At 23.7% G+C, this 20,512-nt stretch overlaps 1 protein-coding gene across 4 annotated transcripts in view; it reads left to right on the forward strand.

Annotated features, from left to right (window-relative positions):
* Positions 1 to 20,512, forward strand: part of LOC114121288 (lachesin-like) — a 176,126-nt gene that overhangs the window by 113,129 nt on the left and 42,485 nt on the right. For all 4 annotated transcript variants that reach the window (XM_050199484.1, XM_050199485.1, XM_050199486.1 and 1 more), the window contains 2 exons: positions 5,059 to 5,174; positions 16,531 to 16,738. In XM_050199484.1, coding sequence (XP_050055441.1) covers positions 5,059 to 5,174; positions 16,531 to 16,738 — 324 coding nt within the window. The remainder of the gene's footprint in view (positions 1 to 5,058; positions 5,175 to 16,530; positions 16,739 to 20,512) is intronic.

Genomic DNA, 20,512 nt, shown 5'->3' on the forward strand with positions numbered 1-20,512 from the left:
GTCAAATAAACATATATTTATCATTTATCATACAATGGTCATAAATAAATCAAATTATAAATAACATAATTTTATACTAATGATCTATATAAAAAAAAATAACTAAAAAAAAAATAACATGTAGGATTAAACCAATTACTTTTCAAGTATATTACAAATGCATAAATATGGTTATTGTGTGCAAATATGTAATTATATTTATAATATATATATATTGTTCTTATTAATTTTTCTAAATCTTTGTTGCAAATAATTTATGTACATAATATTCAATTTAGAATAAATGCATTATCTATACAGTATACATATTTTTATGAATAGGTAGGTATATAATTTTTAATGAAATCAAATATAAACTACAGGTGTAATGTATAATATAGTAATTATTTAAATTATGTTCTGTTGGATTACGTTATCTTTATATACCTACTTATTTAAATCTTACTAATTATTTTCATTTTACAAAATACATTTTTATCGTGATTGTATTCAAAAAAAAAAAAAAAAAAATTGTAAGAAAAAAAAGTAAGTTACTTTACAAATAAATCTTGAGTTTATCTTATTATTGAGGACGTCACTTTTACAGATCTTCTATTTTAAATGTGCACATTCAAAATGCATTGATAAATTATTTCTTAAATACAATAAATGACTGTGAAATTGTCATATATTTAGATTTTATTTCTAAGGATATTGCATTGTTTAATTTTTAATATATGTATACTACTAAAACATATTATAATATATTTATTGAGATATTTTTTTTTATAGCATACAATAGCTATTATAATGTTAAGATACCATAAATTATTATTATATTATTAATATTAATAAATACCGATGTACGTATAAAAAAATAGTGTGATTAGTTGCATAGTATAAATAACCTAAAATTTATTTATATATTTTGAAAAATTTTTAAAAATTTTATAATTTAAGCAAAAGTGAAATGATTTAACATCTAACAATTAATATTTTTAAAATATAAATAAAATTTAAAAATATATTAAGAAGATATCACTATTTTATATTTAATTATCCAATTCCGTCTAAATACATTTTACAATTTAAACGACCATGAACATAATAACTTATCCTTGTATTACATTTTTAGTTTTCATGTATTTAAACCTATAATTGTATTCATTTTTAATCATTGAATAATTTATTTACTAATTAAGTTATTTGAAAAGGTGTTATAACTTATAATGTTTACATTGAAATTTTTAAATGGATATTAAAATTATCGAATTACAAAAGATACACGCATAAAAATAACAAATTATTGTAAAATCAATACATCCGTCACTTGGCTCAGTTTTATCAGAATCATAAATTTCCTAATAAAACAACAATTATCAGATTTATTTTACTAAATAATACAAAAATACAGTTTTTATAAATTAATATTTATTTTCAGGAGTATACATATTTATATACAGTATATATATTTATTTCTATTTAGGTATCTACCATATATCATTAATATCATTATACCACCACATTATTATATTTAATTAATTTACTTTATTTATTTTTAAAGTAGTACTATTGTAGCACTTATAAATATACTATCGTTATTGTAATAATTATGTTTTTTAATTAATGGTAGTAACCATGATAGAAAAAGTAATTTTAATTTCAAACTGTATATACGCACATTCACAAGAACTTTTTTTGTTAAAATAATAAATTCAATTTAGAGATACTGATTGTTCTATTAACATTTGTTTAATATTAGAAAACTAGTTCAACTTAATTTTTTGTAAAGTATACATATTATTTAAATTAAATAAATTTAACATTTAAAATATTCAATTTATAGCCCTTATAGGTATATCTAAATTGTTTTTATTATTTATATGATTCTATGTATTCAATAAATTTAATAGAAAAGATACAAAATAATCCGATATAGAAATCAACATAATATTAATTTTAAAATACGTACGTAACGGCTTTTATTTTTTAATTTAATGTTTTAATTCATTGACACTGTTTAGTTGTAATCAATAAGATTAGATACTTACTACACTTCATCAATAACAATTTTAAACACGATGATTTTATACTTATTAATTTGACTTGTCTGTATAAGCTTATTTATTCTGTCCAGTAAATGGTTTTACCTAACTAGTGCAGAAAATAACAGTGTCCTGAAATGTATCGCAAAAAAAAATTATTTACTCATTAAATTTGAAAATATCTGTACAGTTTTTAAAAGACAACTAAGTAATCATAATGAAATAAAAAAATTATTAAGTAAAGCCGAAGCAGATTTAACCATATTACATATTAAGTTCAACTAGTTTTCCACTGATATTCTCGAGTTAATATGAATTTATAATTAATCGTGCTAATTTGTTAACATAATTTATAGGAAACTACTGAATAAATTTATTCATTATTAATCAAATGTAAATAATTAACACTTCAACAGTTAGTTAGGAGTATAGTTGATTAGACCGTATGCCGATATCTGTGAATCGAAAACGATTAGACACGACACCAATATAAGACCACAAATATACATATATATATATATACAGTAGTTCATCACTCAACTTAAGACTTACTACATAGATGTGTATCACCATTTGAACCCAGAATTTTTATTTATTTTTTTTTTTGTAAAACCAAAACTAAACGCATGCAAGATAAATTGATTATTTTAACAGTGAATCGTAATTTTCTCTAAAAGTATTGAAGTCTTTGTAAAATTTTATCCATTTCCGTTTTTTTATATACCTATATATCAGTTAACATTTATATTTCATATTTAAATAAAGATAGTTTTTTTTAACAATTTGTATTTATATTCAGTTTAAACCATTTTGAACAGTTAATGAATGAGTTATAGGTATTTTAAGTTTAAATTAGTGAGTTGAATGACACGGCCACAAAATGACAGCTGTGTATACGGAAAAATGTTGCTTTAGTGTGACGTTAAAACTGTATGGAATCTAGATGTCACACACTAACTTACAGCTTTGTGGATTGTCAAATGTATCATATTATTAAAGTTTAAATTGAAGTGCATTCAAACGCATATAATAAGTATATATATATAACGTATGTTTTGGATAAATATATAATATCATAGTATCTACTAAATATAAAAACTCCACGTCATAAGTAATTACCCTGGCTATGTAGAGTCAATTAATTTACATATTTGAATTTGTGTATTTAATTTGAATCTATACAATGATATCCAGAATACATAATAAACATTATATTTTATAATTACACTATCTACCAACATATTTATATTAATTATTTTTAATAAAATCATCTACATCTTATAAATTATGACTTCATGTAATTGTCTACAGTATATTAAAATATTACTAAAATCGTTACCAATTCATCTCGAAAATTCTTTGTTGACGAAAAACTACTCGTTATAGTGTACATGCTATATATTGCATTGCATCATCTATACAAATATTTATAATAAACGTATATAGCTTAAACTATTTTGTTGTGTGGGGATTTTATTAACCATGGTTTTTTAACATTTTTTACCTTAATGCTGCAGTATTGTAGGCGGTAAGATAGCACAAAAAAAAACATTTTTTATCAATAACATGCAGTCTTTGTGAGATAAATATACGCGGTTCATAATAGGCTGATGATAATATACAGTAGATTATAATAACTATTACGTAATAAACATTCGATACTCAACCACTATGAAGATCATCAGATAAACCTCTTCGACGAAACGATCGTTTTACTGAGGAAAATGAGTTAAAGTCACGAACGAGCCTCGCGTTCAGAGTCTGTACAGACTTATCGTCGTTAATTAAAGTCGTTAGTTTGATTAAAACTTTCGAATAAATGTGAGTTTGAGGACATGCGTATAACAGGTATAATATGAATCGACCGTAGTGATGGTAGATTGACGAGAGGGAGATAAATTAAAGAGTTTCCGACAGAGATTCAGCCGTGTTTCACGCTCGCATAATGTTTACATTCGTAGGTACCTACCTATCTGAATCGTTTTGAAAAAGATAATTTTCCATACTAAGTATTTTCAGTGTAAGCATACTTTCAGAAAACCAAAATTTACATCATTGAAGTACGTGCAAGAGGAGAGTACGTGTAATGCCGCTAAACTTATGCCACATAAGCTGAAATCGTTTTTCATCATCTCCATATTTCAATACTAGTCAAGCAAAATAAGACCTAACGTCTAACCTAACTCTCTTCCAGCAAAAACTCCGCCAAAATTGAGCCACAGAGCGAGTAAAATGTGATATTGTTATAGAAGGGGGGGGGTCATCATCAAAGGTCAAAGGATCGACTGAATTAAAATAATATAATATGATGTAATTTAAACGTAACTAGTTGCTGTTGATAAAGTTTTAATTATCATCAATTGATAAGTGCATATTATTATGATTTGTATACGTACCTAGTACCAATTTAATAAAAGTATATTGAATAAAATAAAAAATAAAAATAATATTTTGTACACGATTACAGTTAGGCGTTATCAGAATAAAAAATATATCGTTCATATAATTTAATATAATATATACATAATATTATACTAGCGATTCTTTTATTAAGCGACACTTATTATTTCAAAATATATTAATGTTTTTATTTTTAATATCCTTTTTACATAATAATATACAGTTAAAATAAAACAAAATGTTCATTTAAATAAATAAATTTTCATAATATTTTTATTGTTATATTTTTTTCATTTTTTTCTTTTCATCATAGATTTTTAATTTTATATTCTGAAGCAATATAATTTTCGAAGTTGTTAACGAGAAATTTATGAGTAGTAACTATTGTATTGATGAAAGAAGTGTTGAGTTAATTAGTATTTGTAACTCATAAAATACACTTCCTAATTTTGATTTTTATGTATCATTTAAAGAATCATTTAGTATATATATATAATATAATGTGATGTGTCATGTGTAGTTCCAAATTCAGTTTAATACAGAAAACATATCTGTAAAATAAGTTCAAAACTAAAACAATTTTTTTTTCTTTTTTTTAATCAACTCATATGTTTTTGTTGTCATTGTGTTATAGATGTGCAAAAGGATGGGCCAGAGCCAGAGTTTTTGAATCCCATGGAAAATGTCACTGTCGCTTTGGGGCGGGAAGCGATTTTGGTGTGTTCTGTGAAAAACATCGGAGAACACAAAGTAAGTTTGGAAAAAAACTATTTTGTTACTTATTAGTTACTATACATAAAATCGATAAATGTATGTTAAACAAACAATTCAACGCAAATTTGTTTTGAAGCATAATAATACTAAGGAAATAATAAACGGAATAGTATTTATTTGTTTTTCACATAAAAAAATAGATATATTATGTGTACCTAATAATATTTTATGTACACAATTTATGTTTATTTATCTACTTATAATATAATAATTATATGTTAAAGTCAATTATTATGAGACTTGAAACTATCTTTAAAAAAGATTTGATTTTATGGAAATATATGCTTTTATAACATAGAACCATGTGTTAAGTAATACAAAGCTGACTTCCAACACACACTGAAAAACAACCTTAAATTTAAGTTTTGCATCCACTTTTCACCTTAAATTTATTTACATGTGAATAATACGTAAATACATATTTTGTCTTCATTTAGAACAAATAAAAATATTTCAAAACCTTAAGTATAACCGGAAGATGTAGAACTTTCTATACAATTATTATAAAAAAATAATCCATGTTTCTATTATACAAGCGTGATAATAATATGTTTTTATCAGCATTAAATTAATCATTTTCAAGTAATACAATTTTAAAATAGGATACAATAATAATACAACCATAGTAACTGTGAAGACTATGATTATATAAATTACGTATATTAGTATATGAAAACATTTTCATTTTTGCAATATTTATTTTTGATGATATCGTGGGTTTTATTACATATATATATATATAGAGAGAGAGAGAGATATTAAAACTATTATTATATCAGTAATAATTATGATAAGACATGTATTCTAATAAAATATCACTTTTTAATTTAATATCAGTGGTTGTTGGACGTTTGGGAATTAAGGGTCATAAACTGTCCAATTCGTTATATAAAACCTTCTCATTTATCTTATTTTCTCTTTCCACATTTATTTCCCTAGAGTTGTTTTATATAATTAAATTCATACAGACTTGCAATGAAAGTCTAAATGAAAAATTAATTATTTAATTATTTATATTATTACCTAAAAGATAAAAAATATTTATTAGATATCTATGAGTATATTTATTTAATTGGTTATTGTTTGTATTTTATATCATACAAATACGTCATTGAACTCATAAAATTGTTTAAAAAAATAATGAAATATATTTTCATTAGTTTTTAAATAGGTAAATTTACCATTTGAATATTTTTTGATTTGAAAGTAAATAAACGCAGTTCATTATTTTTATCTTTATTCTAGTTCTTTAAACAATTTTTATTAATCTGATTACTTCCCTAATAAGAGATAACTTTTATTTAATCATTACAGTTTATCATAGACAGGTATTTGAAAATAATTAACATTTCATTAATCATATTAACATATTATATATGTACGTTAATGTCTATTAAACTTTATGTAAAAGTTTAATTATTAATATTAGCGTGATTTAACGCATTATAATAATTACTAAAAAAATAAAAATAATAATACTAATCATAGAATATAAATTATAATAAAAGCTATTTGAAAAACTCTTTAATATTTTTGGATTCTAGGTAAATCGTTGAATGTATTGGTTTTATTAGTATCTATATTATAATGTTATGCATATAATATACATTATACATAATCCAACCTCTGAAAATACATAGTAATTATTTTTTTTTATACTGTAGTATGTCATGGTAGATTTCAATGTGTTTATTTTTTACACCAGTAAAAAAACAAATATATATATAAATGTAGATACGTAGATATTACAATATAATAATTAAACAGAACTTTTTACGATAATATTATTTGGTCATATTATATTCACCTGCAGTTTAGTGTCATAATTTTAACTAATTATTAAGCTACAACTAATGATGGAGGGGTGTTAATTCAAGGGTGACAGCACCAAAGACTATTCGGATAATATTCACGGTCTTACAGCAATAGTGACTTCGCCACCGTTGAACATTGAATGAGGGTGGTTGTGGGACACGAAATGGATAAGAGGGATCGTCGGGTGTTCAGAATAATATAACAATAATGCCCCGAGTGTTGCACATAATATTATACACACAGTTGGTTGACTCTGAGAAGTTTCCAAACACGTGTTGATCGTTATTTATTTGTTTATTGATAAACATATTACTATTATATCGCCGGCCAGTAACATTCGTTTAAGAAAGTTTTTTTTTGTAGACCATTCGTGCCCGGAAAAACCACATCTGCATATCTCCCCCTAACAAACGTTCTTCTAATTATAACACTTATAAAACGTCATATTTATTTGATTTTTTCTCGTATATTGCAGCGCCCGTGCGTAATCCACCGGTCAACGGTTGTACCATGATGCGAAATCGTTGTATTTGTATTCAGAGCATTATTGTCACGCACACGGTGTTTTTATGTTAAACAATAGAATTTGGTTAGAATAACTAAAAAATATATATATATATAATAATAATAATAATACGTTAGTATTATATACGCTTGTTCCTATTAGCGTTCCTTGAATTTATTTAATATAAAAAAGACGTGCTTAATGCTCGCACTCTTGCAGTGACGTTTAATTATAAATTTATGTTTTCCGTCCATTTGAAGGGCAATGTCACGAGAATGGCTGATAATTTATCAGGACTGTTTTGATTTGTTTTAAAATATAAAATAAATTATTATAATATTTATAACCATTGCATTTTAATTTTAAAAAATAAATTGGTAACTGTATTTAATATCCTACAATCTAAAATTTTACCATTTATATTTTATGCGCAACCTATGTTACTTAAATAGTTATAATTTATTTTTACTTTAGTAAGCTCATTGTTTTTTTTTTCAGAATTTATTTAAAAAAAACATTAGAGTATCTTTATATTCCTGATATACCTATTTGAATTGTTTTGTATTTTTTTCCGAATAGATCGTATACTTTTAATATTGAAAGCATACATTTTTATCGGTAAACATTCTATTCTATTTTTAAGAATACTATAAATATATGGATGAATTAAATTAATAATATTACAAGTATTAGAAAATACTTTTTTATTATTCATATTAAGATTTCAAATTTATATTCTATATTTATCAATAAGTATATGGATTTTATCATTATATAGGTAGTTAAAATGAATACAATTTAAATTAAAAATGATTATTATTTCAATAAAATAAAATGAATATAATAAGTAAATAAAAATAATAACTAACACTAACAACTATATAGTTCAAAAAGATTTAAGGTTCAGGTATAATATGACATTTTCTCTCAAGTTAAGTTGAATGCAAGTAAATCAAAATCATATAAGGTGCTAAAAGAGAAAAGCTTTTAAAATAAAACGAAAACATGTCTAAATTCAGTCAGTAATATAAGCAAATCGAAATTCAATTACCATCTAGTGAATAACTTCTGAGTTCTGTCAAAAATCTAATGCTGACAAAATCACAACCACTTTGCGATTATTTATGGATGATGTTGAAAATATTATATCTCAAGTATTAATATTGTAGAAATTTATAAAGACACTTATCATAATAATTAAATACTTGTTGATATCATACTAAAACAACTTTAATATAAAAATTTATGAATATAGAAAGATTAAAAATAGTTCACCATAGAAAAATATTTTATTTATACATTTAAATTTAACACCCCAAAAGAGTAATGAGTACAGGAAATTAAAAAAAGAAAAAGAAACTAGACATATCATTTAATCCGAATTATTTTCAATTAAGTTGCTAGGATACTTTAGAATCAGAAATAGAAAATTTTTTTTTGAAATTAAAAATTGATAATAAATTCATTTTTATAAGAAATAAAGGCAAATTAATTGCTCATATTTTAACTTGTAAATAAAAGCTACATTATTGGATTAGGTCAAATTAGTAATTCTTGACCAAGTTCTATCGTAGTAACATCCAAACCTAAATCAGTATTTCCTATTTTAAAATACATTATTCACAAAAATGTCAATGTACTTCATCAACTTTATAAGCAAAATTATTTTTTTTAGAATTTCAGAGAACCGATGAGATTTCTAAGATTGTTAATATTAGTTATATCGACATTATATAAAATAATTAAATTAATTAATTAATTAGGTGTTTTAATATCAACAATTTGGGTTAAAAAAATATCATAACTTATGTATTTCATTCAAACCATAATTTGTAATACATTATTCTGTGTATAGTAAATATTTACTTATATATAAATACAATGAATGAATGTGTTTTATTTTAAAATAATAATTAGAACTGTTTTTGATTACAATTTAATGCAATATTTTCAACATTAGTTTACAAGAAATATATACTTCAGTTAATTTTAAGCAGTTTAAAATATATTTAATTATAGTATTACAATGATGTACATTTCTCAGAAAATATTTTTCAATACAATTCAATTGATAAAGATTTTTAAAAGGTACTCATGTCAACTCATTTTTAGGTAGTCAAAAAAATACTCAAAAACATAAAACAAATATTATGTTTTTATACAAGCTTTAATAATATTTGAGAGGTCAGGTACTCTACAACACCAAGCTTTCAGTTATAAAATTGCATATAAACATAGCCAATTCCATAGAAGTATTTTTTTTTTTTTTTAATTTATAAATGAAGGTTTAAGTTTAAATCTTTTTAAAATCAACTTTTAATACAAAAGATCATAAATTGTAATTGTTTTGTAACAAGATTCAGTGGTTTACATAGTATATATATATATAAAGAGTATAGGTAGTTTATTGCCATTTAATACCATATGAAACATTTTATATGGTCATGCAGAAATCCATATAGTTTCATTATGTCACCTTGTTTTATTACTTTGTTTAAATCTTAATTTGCTTATTATCATGTATTATATTAAATAAAATATATTGTAACCAAGTTAATTATATTGAAAAAATAATAATATACACTGTTATTCATTAATAAAAATAATATTAACAACTACCATAGTATATTATTTATATTATATTAGAAATATAACTGTCAAATATTTTAGTTTATAAAACGAATATCATGAAGGTGGTTATAATATATTTGTTTATAACTGTAAACTAAAAATAACAATATATATATCATTATATAAATTACGAATAAAATTATTTTTTATAGAATTTTATAGGTGTGTTTAGTACATTACATAAGTCTATAAAATAACTCCATTTTTATAAAATACTTGAGTCAGTTGCGGGCCATTTTCTAAACAACCATATTGTGATTTTTCCGTGCAAATATTGTACAAACATTTTTAAAATACCTCACGTTTTCTGATCATTTTCACTTACTTTTATCGACAAACAAAGAGGTAGAAACATCGAAATATAAAGGAGTCGTCTTGTAAGGCCATTGTGTAGAGCATACGCGTTTTGAATACGAAATCTGATTGGCGAAAGTCCGCTGAACGAACGAAAGATGGACAAAGTAATTTTTGAACCCAATAACACAACTGTCAAACAATATAAAATGTATACCTAGATGAAATAAGTTTTTTAGGCTCATATTTTTATTTTTAAATTGTCAATTTTAAGTATGAAATTTCTTATTTTGTTTTTTTTTAAGTAAACATTTTGATTTAATTACTTGCAATTGCAATATAATACAATAGTTTTAGTTTAAAACGAATTTTTTGTTATGCCAGGTTAACAGTTTGTTAACCAGTTGTATAAATAAGTTCTTATATAGCGTATTATTGATTAAAATATACAAAAGGGCTCCATTTTTTTACCCAAGATATATTATAGACTGAGTAGATCTTATATTGGAACGTTTTGCTTGACCCTAAATTTAAATTCTATAAGACCAGGTTAGGTTATGATTTCTTTTTATCTCTAGAAATTTTAATTTTAGATTCATTGCTTAAAAAAGAACTGTATTATAAGCGTATGTTAAATTATTTTTTTTAGTTTTTGATGTGAGGGACCCATGCAAAAATTTTATCCAAATGATAAATAAATAGTTTTTAAATATTAAAGATACAATTTGTACTCATTCAAACAATTATTTTATAGTTTAATAAAGTACCTATTGCTTTTAATATTAGTGAATGCTATGTTATATTCTAACTTTGTATATCAATTTTCTATAATAATTGTATAGGTACTCAATTTTCTAATACAAATATATTTATTCTATAAGCTTATAAATATTAAATTTCAACTGGAGCAACGAATATACTTATTTTATAATCATGTTTTTTTTTTTTTTTAATTTATATGATATGGTAATATAGAGTATACAGTATGTACGCAATAAATAATCAAAAAAATATTCAGATCTACAATTTTGATGGTGGTTTCAGGTAGAAGATGGATTTAATTTGTTAAAATTGTTAAAATATTTGAACTATTTATAGTTATTAAAAATTATTTATTTTTTTGTTTTATTTCTGTGAAAGTCGATAAAAAATATTTTTGCTCCGTTGATAGAAAAGCTTTGAAATTAATGATACAAGTACAAAATCTCACATAGTTGTTCTTATAGATGTATAAAATAATTAAAACACATAGTCACAATTTGTTTTTGTAATAAAACATACTTAATACACTAAATACACGAATACTCAGTAATATAGACTGATAGACCATCACTGATTATAATCGTTTTTCGTATACAATGATATATTATCACTGAATTCAAAAATAACACATCCATCACAGCGTAGCCCACTAGACATCTACCGTAAAACATAGTGGTGCCCGCCTTTTTTTGTCAATGTTAAATCCTTGATAGCTGGTTATTTCCGTCCGTTTAATTTTTTAATTATTTTATGTCTTTTAATATCTTTTAATATTTTGTTTGTTTTTAACTTACACTTAATTTGTTTTGTACAAGTTAATATATTTAGTAAGTAATAGTTGATAGTTGATACGTAGTTTAAGTGTTGGGTAGTTTATTATATAATACATATACACAATTGCAATAATTAATATAACGTGTCTTATACAAATTGAAAATAATTATAATTATATTTTTAATATTGTTAAACATAATAATCAATAGGTATTTTTTTTTAAAACTATTTATAGTTAATTTGTCCAAAAGTCGTGTTATTAGGGAAGTTTGAAAAAGTAAACTCATGCTGAGTTATATCAGATTCTATATTATGGGATAGCCGGTACTATGTTTAAATAGACGATAGTAACATTGTACTATCTTAATAAAAACTCTATAACACCACATTAGACTGTATATATGTTTCGAATCGATAGAAAAACAAAACCACGTTAATTTTATGTTATTGTAATATAATTTAATTGTCGATATACATCCTCCATCATTGTTTCATTTGTCGTCGTGCATATAACTCATACAAAAATTAAATTTATTATGTGTACTTTTTCAATTGTTATTTATGTTTTTTTCAATTTATATGACTCAATTAATGGGAAAAAAAACTGTAAACAAAAATAATCAAACACAAATGTAACTCGGCTTTCTCAGAACTCAAATGTATATTATAGTTATACAATGATTTTTAATTTCTGTTAAGTTATATTAGTTCCCTTTTTGTATTTTGGTAAAAGTTGTTTTTTAACTTTTAAAGTGGGTATTTAATATATTTTTTTTAATACTTAATAAGACTAAAATATAGCAGGTATCTAATATATCTTCAAGATCGGAACTTTTAGTGGTATTTGCATTTAATACTGTATTAAATCGTTTTTAATTTTTTGAGTTACTATAATAATATAATAATGTAGATACTAAGAGTGTGAATTTTAAAATAGATTAAAACTTGGGTAGATATCACTAGTTGTTTGTGATACTCTTGACACATTTATCCAACTACTTGAAATTACTTAAGAAGGTAATCTAATTAATTTCATCTATTTACAATTTGTGCATGGTATACCACGCGCAAGATGTTAAGTATTTTATGTAACTAATAATACATTTTAAATTGTATTAATAATTATAATATTTCATTTATTATAAAAACAATACTTTGCATCGTACTCGTATTTTCTATTTGCATATGGTGCGAATGCGATACCTTCCCTCCAACCCGAAATTATATAAACTAACGTAATTTATGATTTAGTTTTAATAAATATTAGCAATAATTTCTTTGCCTATACCTAGTATACTGTTATTTCTATTAAATACAATATGTATTTTCAAATTACATATGACGTGCATGATTCATTATTGCTGAATACTTTTGTAATCGATATCAATATGCACGTTCTTCAATACATAAATTATTGCCAAAATGTACATTACTCGTCATATAGTGCAGTATTGTATTTAGTACACTATAGAACTCTAATTATTTGTTGTGACTCAATGTTATATACTTTGTAATAACCTTTGAAATTTATTAAATTCAAAATCAGAAGAAAAAAATATTAATAGATAATATCATAATGTGATTGGAGAAAAAACCATAACAGAGTTTTCAAGAATAAATATAATTGTATGTACAACATATTTTTACAATATCGACTTTTACTATGCCAAACACACTTAATAACAAACATAGCATACAAACACAAAAAAAATACCATTAAAATGGCTGACGTTAGTGAGATTATGATCATTATCAGCGTTATAACCTGTTTAAAAAATCTGAAATGATCGAAATTCACTAAAATCTAAAATTATAGCGCTCAACACATATGGTACCTACTTCCAAAACTGGTGTGACGAATAAATGAATTCCATTAATTTTGCAATGGATTTTTGACTGATAATATAAATACCTTTTGGAATATATGTGCTTTTTCGAATGTACCAACGGCTTATTTAAATGTTTAAACTAAATATTATGTTACCCTCAAAACAGTTATCGAGACATTGTTTTCACAATACGTTCGTTGTATGAACGCCGTACGATGCATCGTATGCATTACGCAAAGAGTGATATTGTTGTGTCTAAGATAATATAATATGTAATATTATGTATCCATATTATAGTTCATTTATATTCATCTGTCCATAATGGCCATGTTGGAGTCTTTCGTCGATAGCCAGTAATCATATTAGTTTATTGTTTTGCAGTGATTCAAATACTCGGTCGTCGTGTTTATTATTTTAACTAAATATGTACTTAACCTACTTAACCTAACCTATGTACTTAACTATAACTATTGAAATTCATAGTAGTTCAGCGCCTATTGCCTAATACTCAGCGACAGTGAGAGCTTTAACCATTCTAGAATATACAAATTTGGAACGATCTGAACATCTGAAGTAAGGACAGACATTAACGTTTGCTTTTATGATTTAAATAATTTTGTTTAAATTATTGATGTAGTTTATATTTTTGGTATTCATCTGTTGATTTTTTTGTCATACAAGGTTATTTGATTTATATATTATAAATTAAAATTAATAAGGTGATTACGAACAAATTAATTAGAGTGAAATATTATACGATATCAAATGTTGACATGTCTTTATTTAATTAAAAATAAATAATAATGAAGTAGATAATGAAAAAGAAAAAAAAACAATTTATTGTTATTTTACAGACGCTGCATAATAATAAGTTAAATGTGTTCATGTAAATGTTGGATACATTTTTAGCAACACAATACACCACTTTAATAAACATTAAACATAAAAAGAACGTAGAAACGTACGCGTTTAAGCGTTAATTCATATTTTCGAATGCAAGGGGTGCATAAATGAAAAATTATTAAGAAATGTGGACTATTTTAATACTACCATTTCAAACGCAATTACACATATATACTTTTAATTTGCCTGTTTATTTATGTTAAGAAAATTGTGATGTATTATGAATTGTGAATGTATGAAAAATAAATGATTTACCTACTGAAAAATTCCATCTTAATTAGATAAATAATAACATATTAATAAAATATTGTAACGAAAATAAAATATTTAATACAAAATATTACTATAGTATGGTATTTTTTATACTTCATTATTTTTTACTATGTAGACCTGCACGTTATGTAAACTATTAAATGTATATTATTTGTATTTTTATGTTTATAATGTTAAAGTAAAAGGTTCTTACAGTAGTAAATTTACAATAAAAAGTTGTAGCCAATTCCAACTTTATAAAAATATACCGAGTTATGGCTGAAAATTATTTGTCAACAATATTTGTATTCGTGATATTATTATTATTCTACATTTATAAAATTGTTGTATTATAATAAAATAAAGAGTGAAATTATATAACGTTTCTTAATATATTAATAAAAATTATGTTCTAGGTGATGCGAATAAAATATTTAAAAATAAAAACACTTTATTATTGGTTCTTAAAATTACATGACTAATCATATAAGCATTATAGTAGATATTATAACTATCAATTCTCATGAAGTTAATAGGTTTGTTCGCTTTTAAGTAAAATGTAATAGTGATAAATTATTATAGTTCTGTAGGTAATAATGAATATGAGGTAAATAAAAGAAAATAATTTTTTATTTATTTTTTATTGTTCAAATGCACAGTAAAAGGCAATGTCTTTATGTTGGTAATTTATAGACTCAATAACAACTCAACTGATTTTGAAGAAAATTTCAGAAATTTGTTTTAAAGATATCAGAAAAGTTTACAATTTTGACCACGATCAAAATATACCAATTTCTATATAAAATCTGCTATAATCAGGTTAATCATCTCTGTGGAATGTTCACTAGCGTTATGCCTACACTGGTGGCTGGTGCCAATTTGTACCTTAACTGAATCCATTAAAAAAAAAAATGCACATATACGTATAATTCAGTATTTTGAATTTGTTTATTTTTAAAAAATTTGGAATATACAGAAACGTATTAGTAATAATTCAAAACAGAATTAAATAGTTATCATTATAGCTATTAAGTTATGAAATCTTATGGGCTCGGCTTGGGAGTATTTAACAAAACATATACAAACACTAGAAAATTAAGTTTATATTAATTCTTAAAACTTAAATAATCATACATTATACCAAATCATTATAATTGCTTATACTAGAAACTAGGTATGTTTTTTGTTTTTATATACGCATGATGACATTATGTTTTAATAAGCTCTTTAAATTAAATAAATAAATTGTACCTAACGCACATCTTTTTATTGACCATTCTGTTTTCATTCACCAAAAACTTAATAGCTATCATTAAATATACAATAACTGAGATTTGGAATTAAATTAAATCACTGATTTATAATTTAATTCGTTGTATCTATACTCAAAGCCTATTTAAAAGCAGACACAATAACTTTTTTTCAGCTTTGATTATCGTAAAATAATTATATTCTACGCAGAATCTAAAAAAAAACTATATTATAATAATTTATACCATGTAATTGTTGTTTTAATTTTGTAACTAATAAATATTTATATTTTTTTATTTTTTTATATGCAATAAAGGTTGGCTGGTTAAAAGCAGAAGACCAAACCATATTAAGTTTACATGAACGTGTGGTTACGGAAAACCGAAGGATAGACATAGATGTGGATAATAATACATATTGGAGACTAAAAATTCGGCAATTGCAAAGATCCGACAAAGGATGTTATATGTGTCAAATAAACACGAATGTTATGAAGAAACAAATTGGATGTGTTGACGTAAAAGGTAATTTTTGGCGATTTATCTTTTATTTTTACATCACAAACTTGAATAGTTAATATTGTAAAACAATAACAGATACCAAACTCATGAATAATTTTTAATTTTCCAAAAATAAAAATGTAATAACATTTATATTGTAAGTATAACTATGCAAACATAGAATTTTAATCTGTTTTAGTATATATGTATTTTTTATACATAACTAAGTTATTATTTAGATTTTTAATTGTAATTTTTGAATACTAATCATTATGTAAAGTATTATTATATTATATTATTATGGTTGATTCTGAATATTAAAAAAAAAATAATTTTAATTATATTTTATTTTTTAAATTTTAATAGTTTATGAATATGTTACTTAATATCAATATATTAATTAATAATAATGGATTTTATTAACATAAAAAAAATAAATATTTTTTCTTACATTATTATATTAGAGTAAATTATATTAAATTTAAATTCATGTTATTGACCGGTTACTATCGCTATTAACCAAATACACAAGTAATATTATTGTTATAAACCAGATAATCACTTTGATGACCAAATATACACTATTAATAATTATTATTTAAGATCCGACATGATCTTGAAACTCAAATTTCATAATTCGAAAAATTACGTGTATACTGTATAGTGTATAGGTATATTGAAAAATAAAAATAATACATTGTTATTATTATTTATTTATTTTTAAAAGTTGCACTGCATACAATTTACTCTTACACAACTTTTCATCGACGTGACACGCACAACGTGTATTGTTTCAATCAGTCTTGAAATGCCAGTATTGGTACCATTAAGTACCAGTAATAGAATTATATTAATAGCTACTTTTTAAATACATTTTTGATTTTCTAATTTGTTCAATAAGATCGCTATAATACTTAGTAGACAAAAATGAGTTATTATAATACCGTTTGTTCACAAGGATAATTTTATTTTTTTCGTTTTAAGTTCTACGAACAATTCGTATATCAGATATCATAAGACGACAATAATTGTACATGTATTAAGGTTAACCAATGTTCGGCAACCATCATAGTATAATATGTAGATTGTAATAGGTACTCCTTATGCGTGTGCCCGATAAAGTTTTATTAGTTTATCTAGTGTACCTACCGTAATAAATTAGTTTATCAACCACCTTAACATGTCTGGTTAAAATCTATTTTATTAATTATTTTAACTAACATTTCCTATCTCATAAGGTTATTAAGGTATTCACTGGAAAATAACGATAATTCCCACATTCATGGTTAATAACGTTAATAACCGGTGAGTATCGTTATTTTCCGATATAACATAATTTACCATAACATATATTTGTATATTATATAATATATATTTGTCTTGGTTAAAGAATGTCCATTAAATGATTGATAGTTAGGTAATGTGATGTCTTTGTTATGGAAAATGGTTTTACCATATTTAATTCTATATAGTATACATTGTGATGCTACTCCAAAAAATGTATTAAAGTAATTTTAATAATATTAATTATACAATATTTCCCGGTAGAAATATACATATTCATTGAATAATTTATTTTATTTGTTTATTTTTAAAAATTGGTTTTTATAATATATTAATTTTAGTTTTAGTTAAATTTGCTATGTTCAGTCGGCTGACACTTCTATTGATTATGATGCTCGAAAAAAATATTCCAAACACAACGTTTAATTATTTATTACTGCAGTTGCTGAAAACATAAAAGCTTTTCAGTTACTGCGGTGTATGACAACATTCAAATGAGTTTATTTCTGTCTACGATTTATTTCAAAATTTTCCGATTGTCATAATATTTATGTCCCTATTATTAAACGGAATTTAAAATGTCATCGCCGTCACTACGTATTCCGTTGTTTACATGAAAGTAATGTAAACAATCATTGATATACATATATACAGGCGCAGGTATAATAATATACATACCTAGTAAAAATTATGTTATTATTAATTAAAAGAATATATATATATATATATATATATTTATGTATAAATAATGGTATTTAAAAAATGATAAAACGATTATAGCGTTAACTAAAGTGCTCATAAGGCGTTTATTAATTTTTAATATTGGAAAAAAAAAACTATGTCTTAAAATTTAAAATGTAATTATCTGGCCGGTCTGTGCATAAAAAAAATAACGCAATTTTATTTTATGAGTTACTTTGAATAACTTAAGGATGTTGTTGCTTTAAGAAAATGTCAAATACAATAAAATTAATTGTATTATTTATTACACTAGTGGTTTTATCTTTAAGTTCTTAAAAAAGAATTAAATTGTATACAATTTAATATTATACTGAAAACACTTTTGGTATGATTTTGTTGTTGGAATTGGTGTGACAGAATACACGATACGGTCAACTGTTGTGGCAATAAACATTTATGTTGCAGTAACCGCTATACTTTACCTTTTCACTCATTTGTCACACTCTCTAGCAGAGTTTGGTTGTAAGCCATTTATTGAACGACAATAATGACAATCAATTTCGTTAACTTCTATATGTATCATCATTAATATTGTAGTTGACCTATACATTTTCTGAATTTCGTATTACTCACATCGTTACGAGTTAAGATGAGAAATTAAAGTATTAATAATGTATTTTTTTTTATTTTTTTACAATAAAAATTATTTTTGTTATTAATTAAATAGATTTTACCCGGTGATTTTCTATCTTTAACTATCACAAGTGTTACATACGATATTAAACGTGTTCTTTGCTCAATGTATCGATTCATATACCTAGTGAAGCGATAACAATTTAAGGTCAAGTCTACTTAAAATCGACTTTCCCATATTCTTGATATTATCCTTCCAAAATTCCTAAAAACGTAGTATTAGAAATAGTAGTTAAAAATTATCAAATTACAATCAAAAATGTAGAAAAGTTGATCTCAAGTAAACTTGATAAAAAATGTAAATCTGTTTTAGAATTCGTATAGCTTCATTGAATTAATTGGTATGTTTAGCAAAAAATATGTCTAATATTTTATGGTACATGTATGTTAGATAATTACAGAAAATCAATTAAATACAATAATTCTCAACAATGATCACCACTGGACTGAATAAAAAATACCACACTATAAAAAATGTACGATTTAAGTTTAAAAAACAACCTGCACTTTCATTTTTATTTAATATTCATAATATTATAACTATATTATGAACACGTGTTCAGTATAGTGGCGTGGTGGCAGGAACATAACACAAAACTCAATGGGTCCATAACTGAAATAGTTATTTTTCCAAAGTTGTCTTTCGTTTTTATACTTACCAGGTTTACTTACTAGGTTTTGGTGAAGTTTTGATCTCAATTCTATTCTTGTGGCAAAAAGAAAAAGCTGAATGGCAATTATTGTCTGACAAATATTTTTACTTTTAAAGAGGTTTTTTGGCACGTACTCGAAACCCATTTCGACAAAATAACAGTCCAAGTTTATGTTTGACTTTTTTGTTATGTTTCTCATGCAAAATATTCAACGAGTTTAGTTTTTAAAATTTAATGAACTTTATAAAGATGGTGTTTATTTACACACTTTAAAGATTATTAAAATATTTTCAAGTATTTTCTGTAGTCGGTCTACAGTATCTAACATCAATGATTTCATAGATCTCTTATTTCAACTTAAAATATGGTAACAAGACACATTTATATTACACAAACCATAAAAATAACCATCAACCATATTTTACATCCGAGCATACCGGTAATTAACAAATCATAATAAAACTGTAAAATTTGGTTATAAGTGTAC

The sequence above is a fragment of the Aphis gossypii genome, chromosome 2, assembly GCF_020184175.1.
Source record: "Aphis gossypii isolate Hap1 chromosome 2, ASM2018417v2, whole genome shotgun sequence".
NCBI classification, from domain to species: domain Eukaryota; kingdom Metazoa; phylum Arthropoda; class Insecta; order Hemiptera; family Aphididae; genus Aphis; species Aphis gossypii.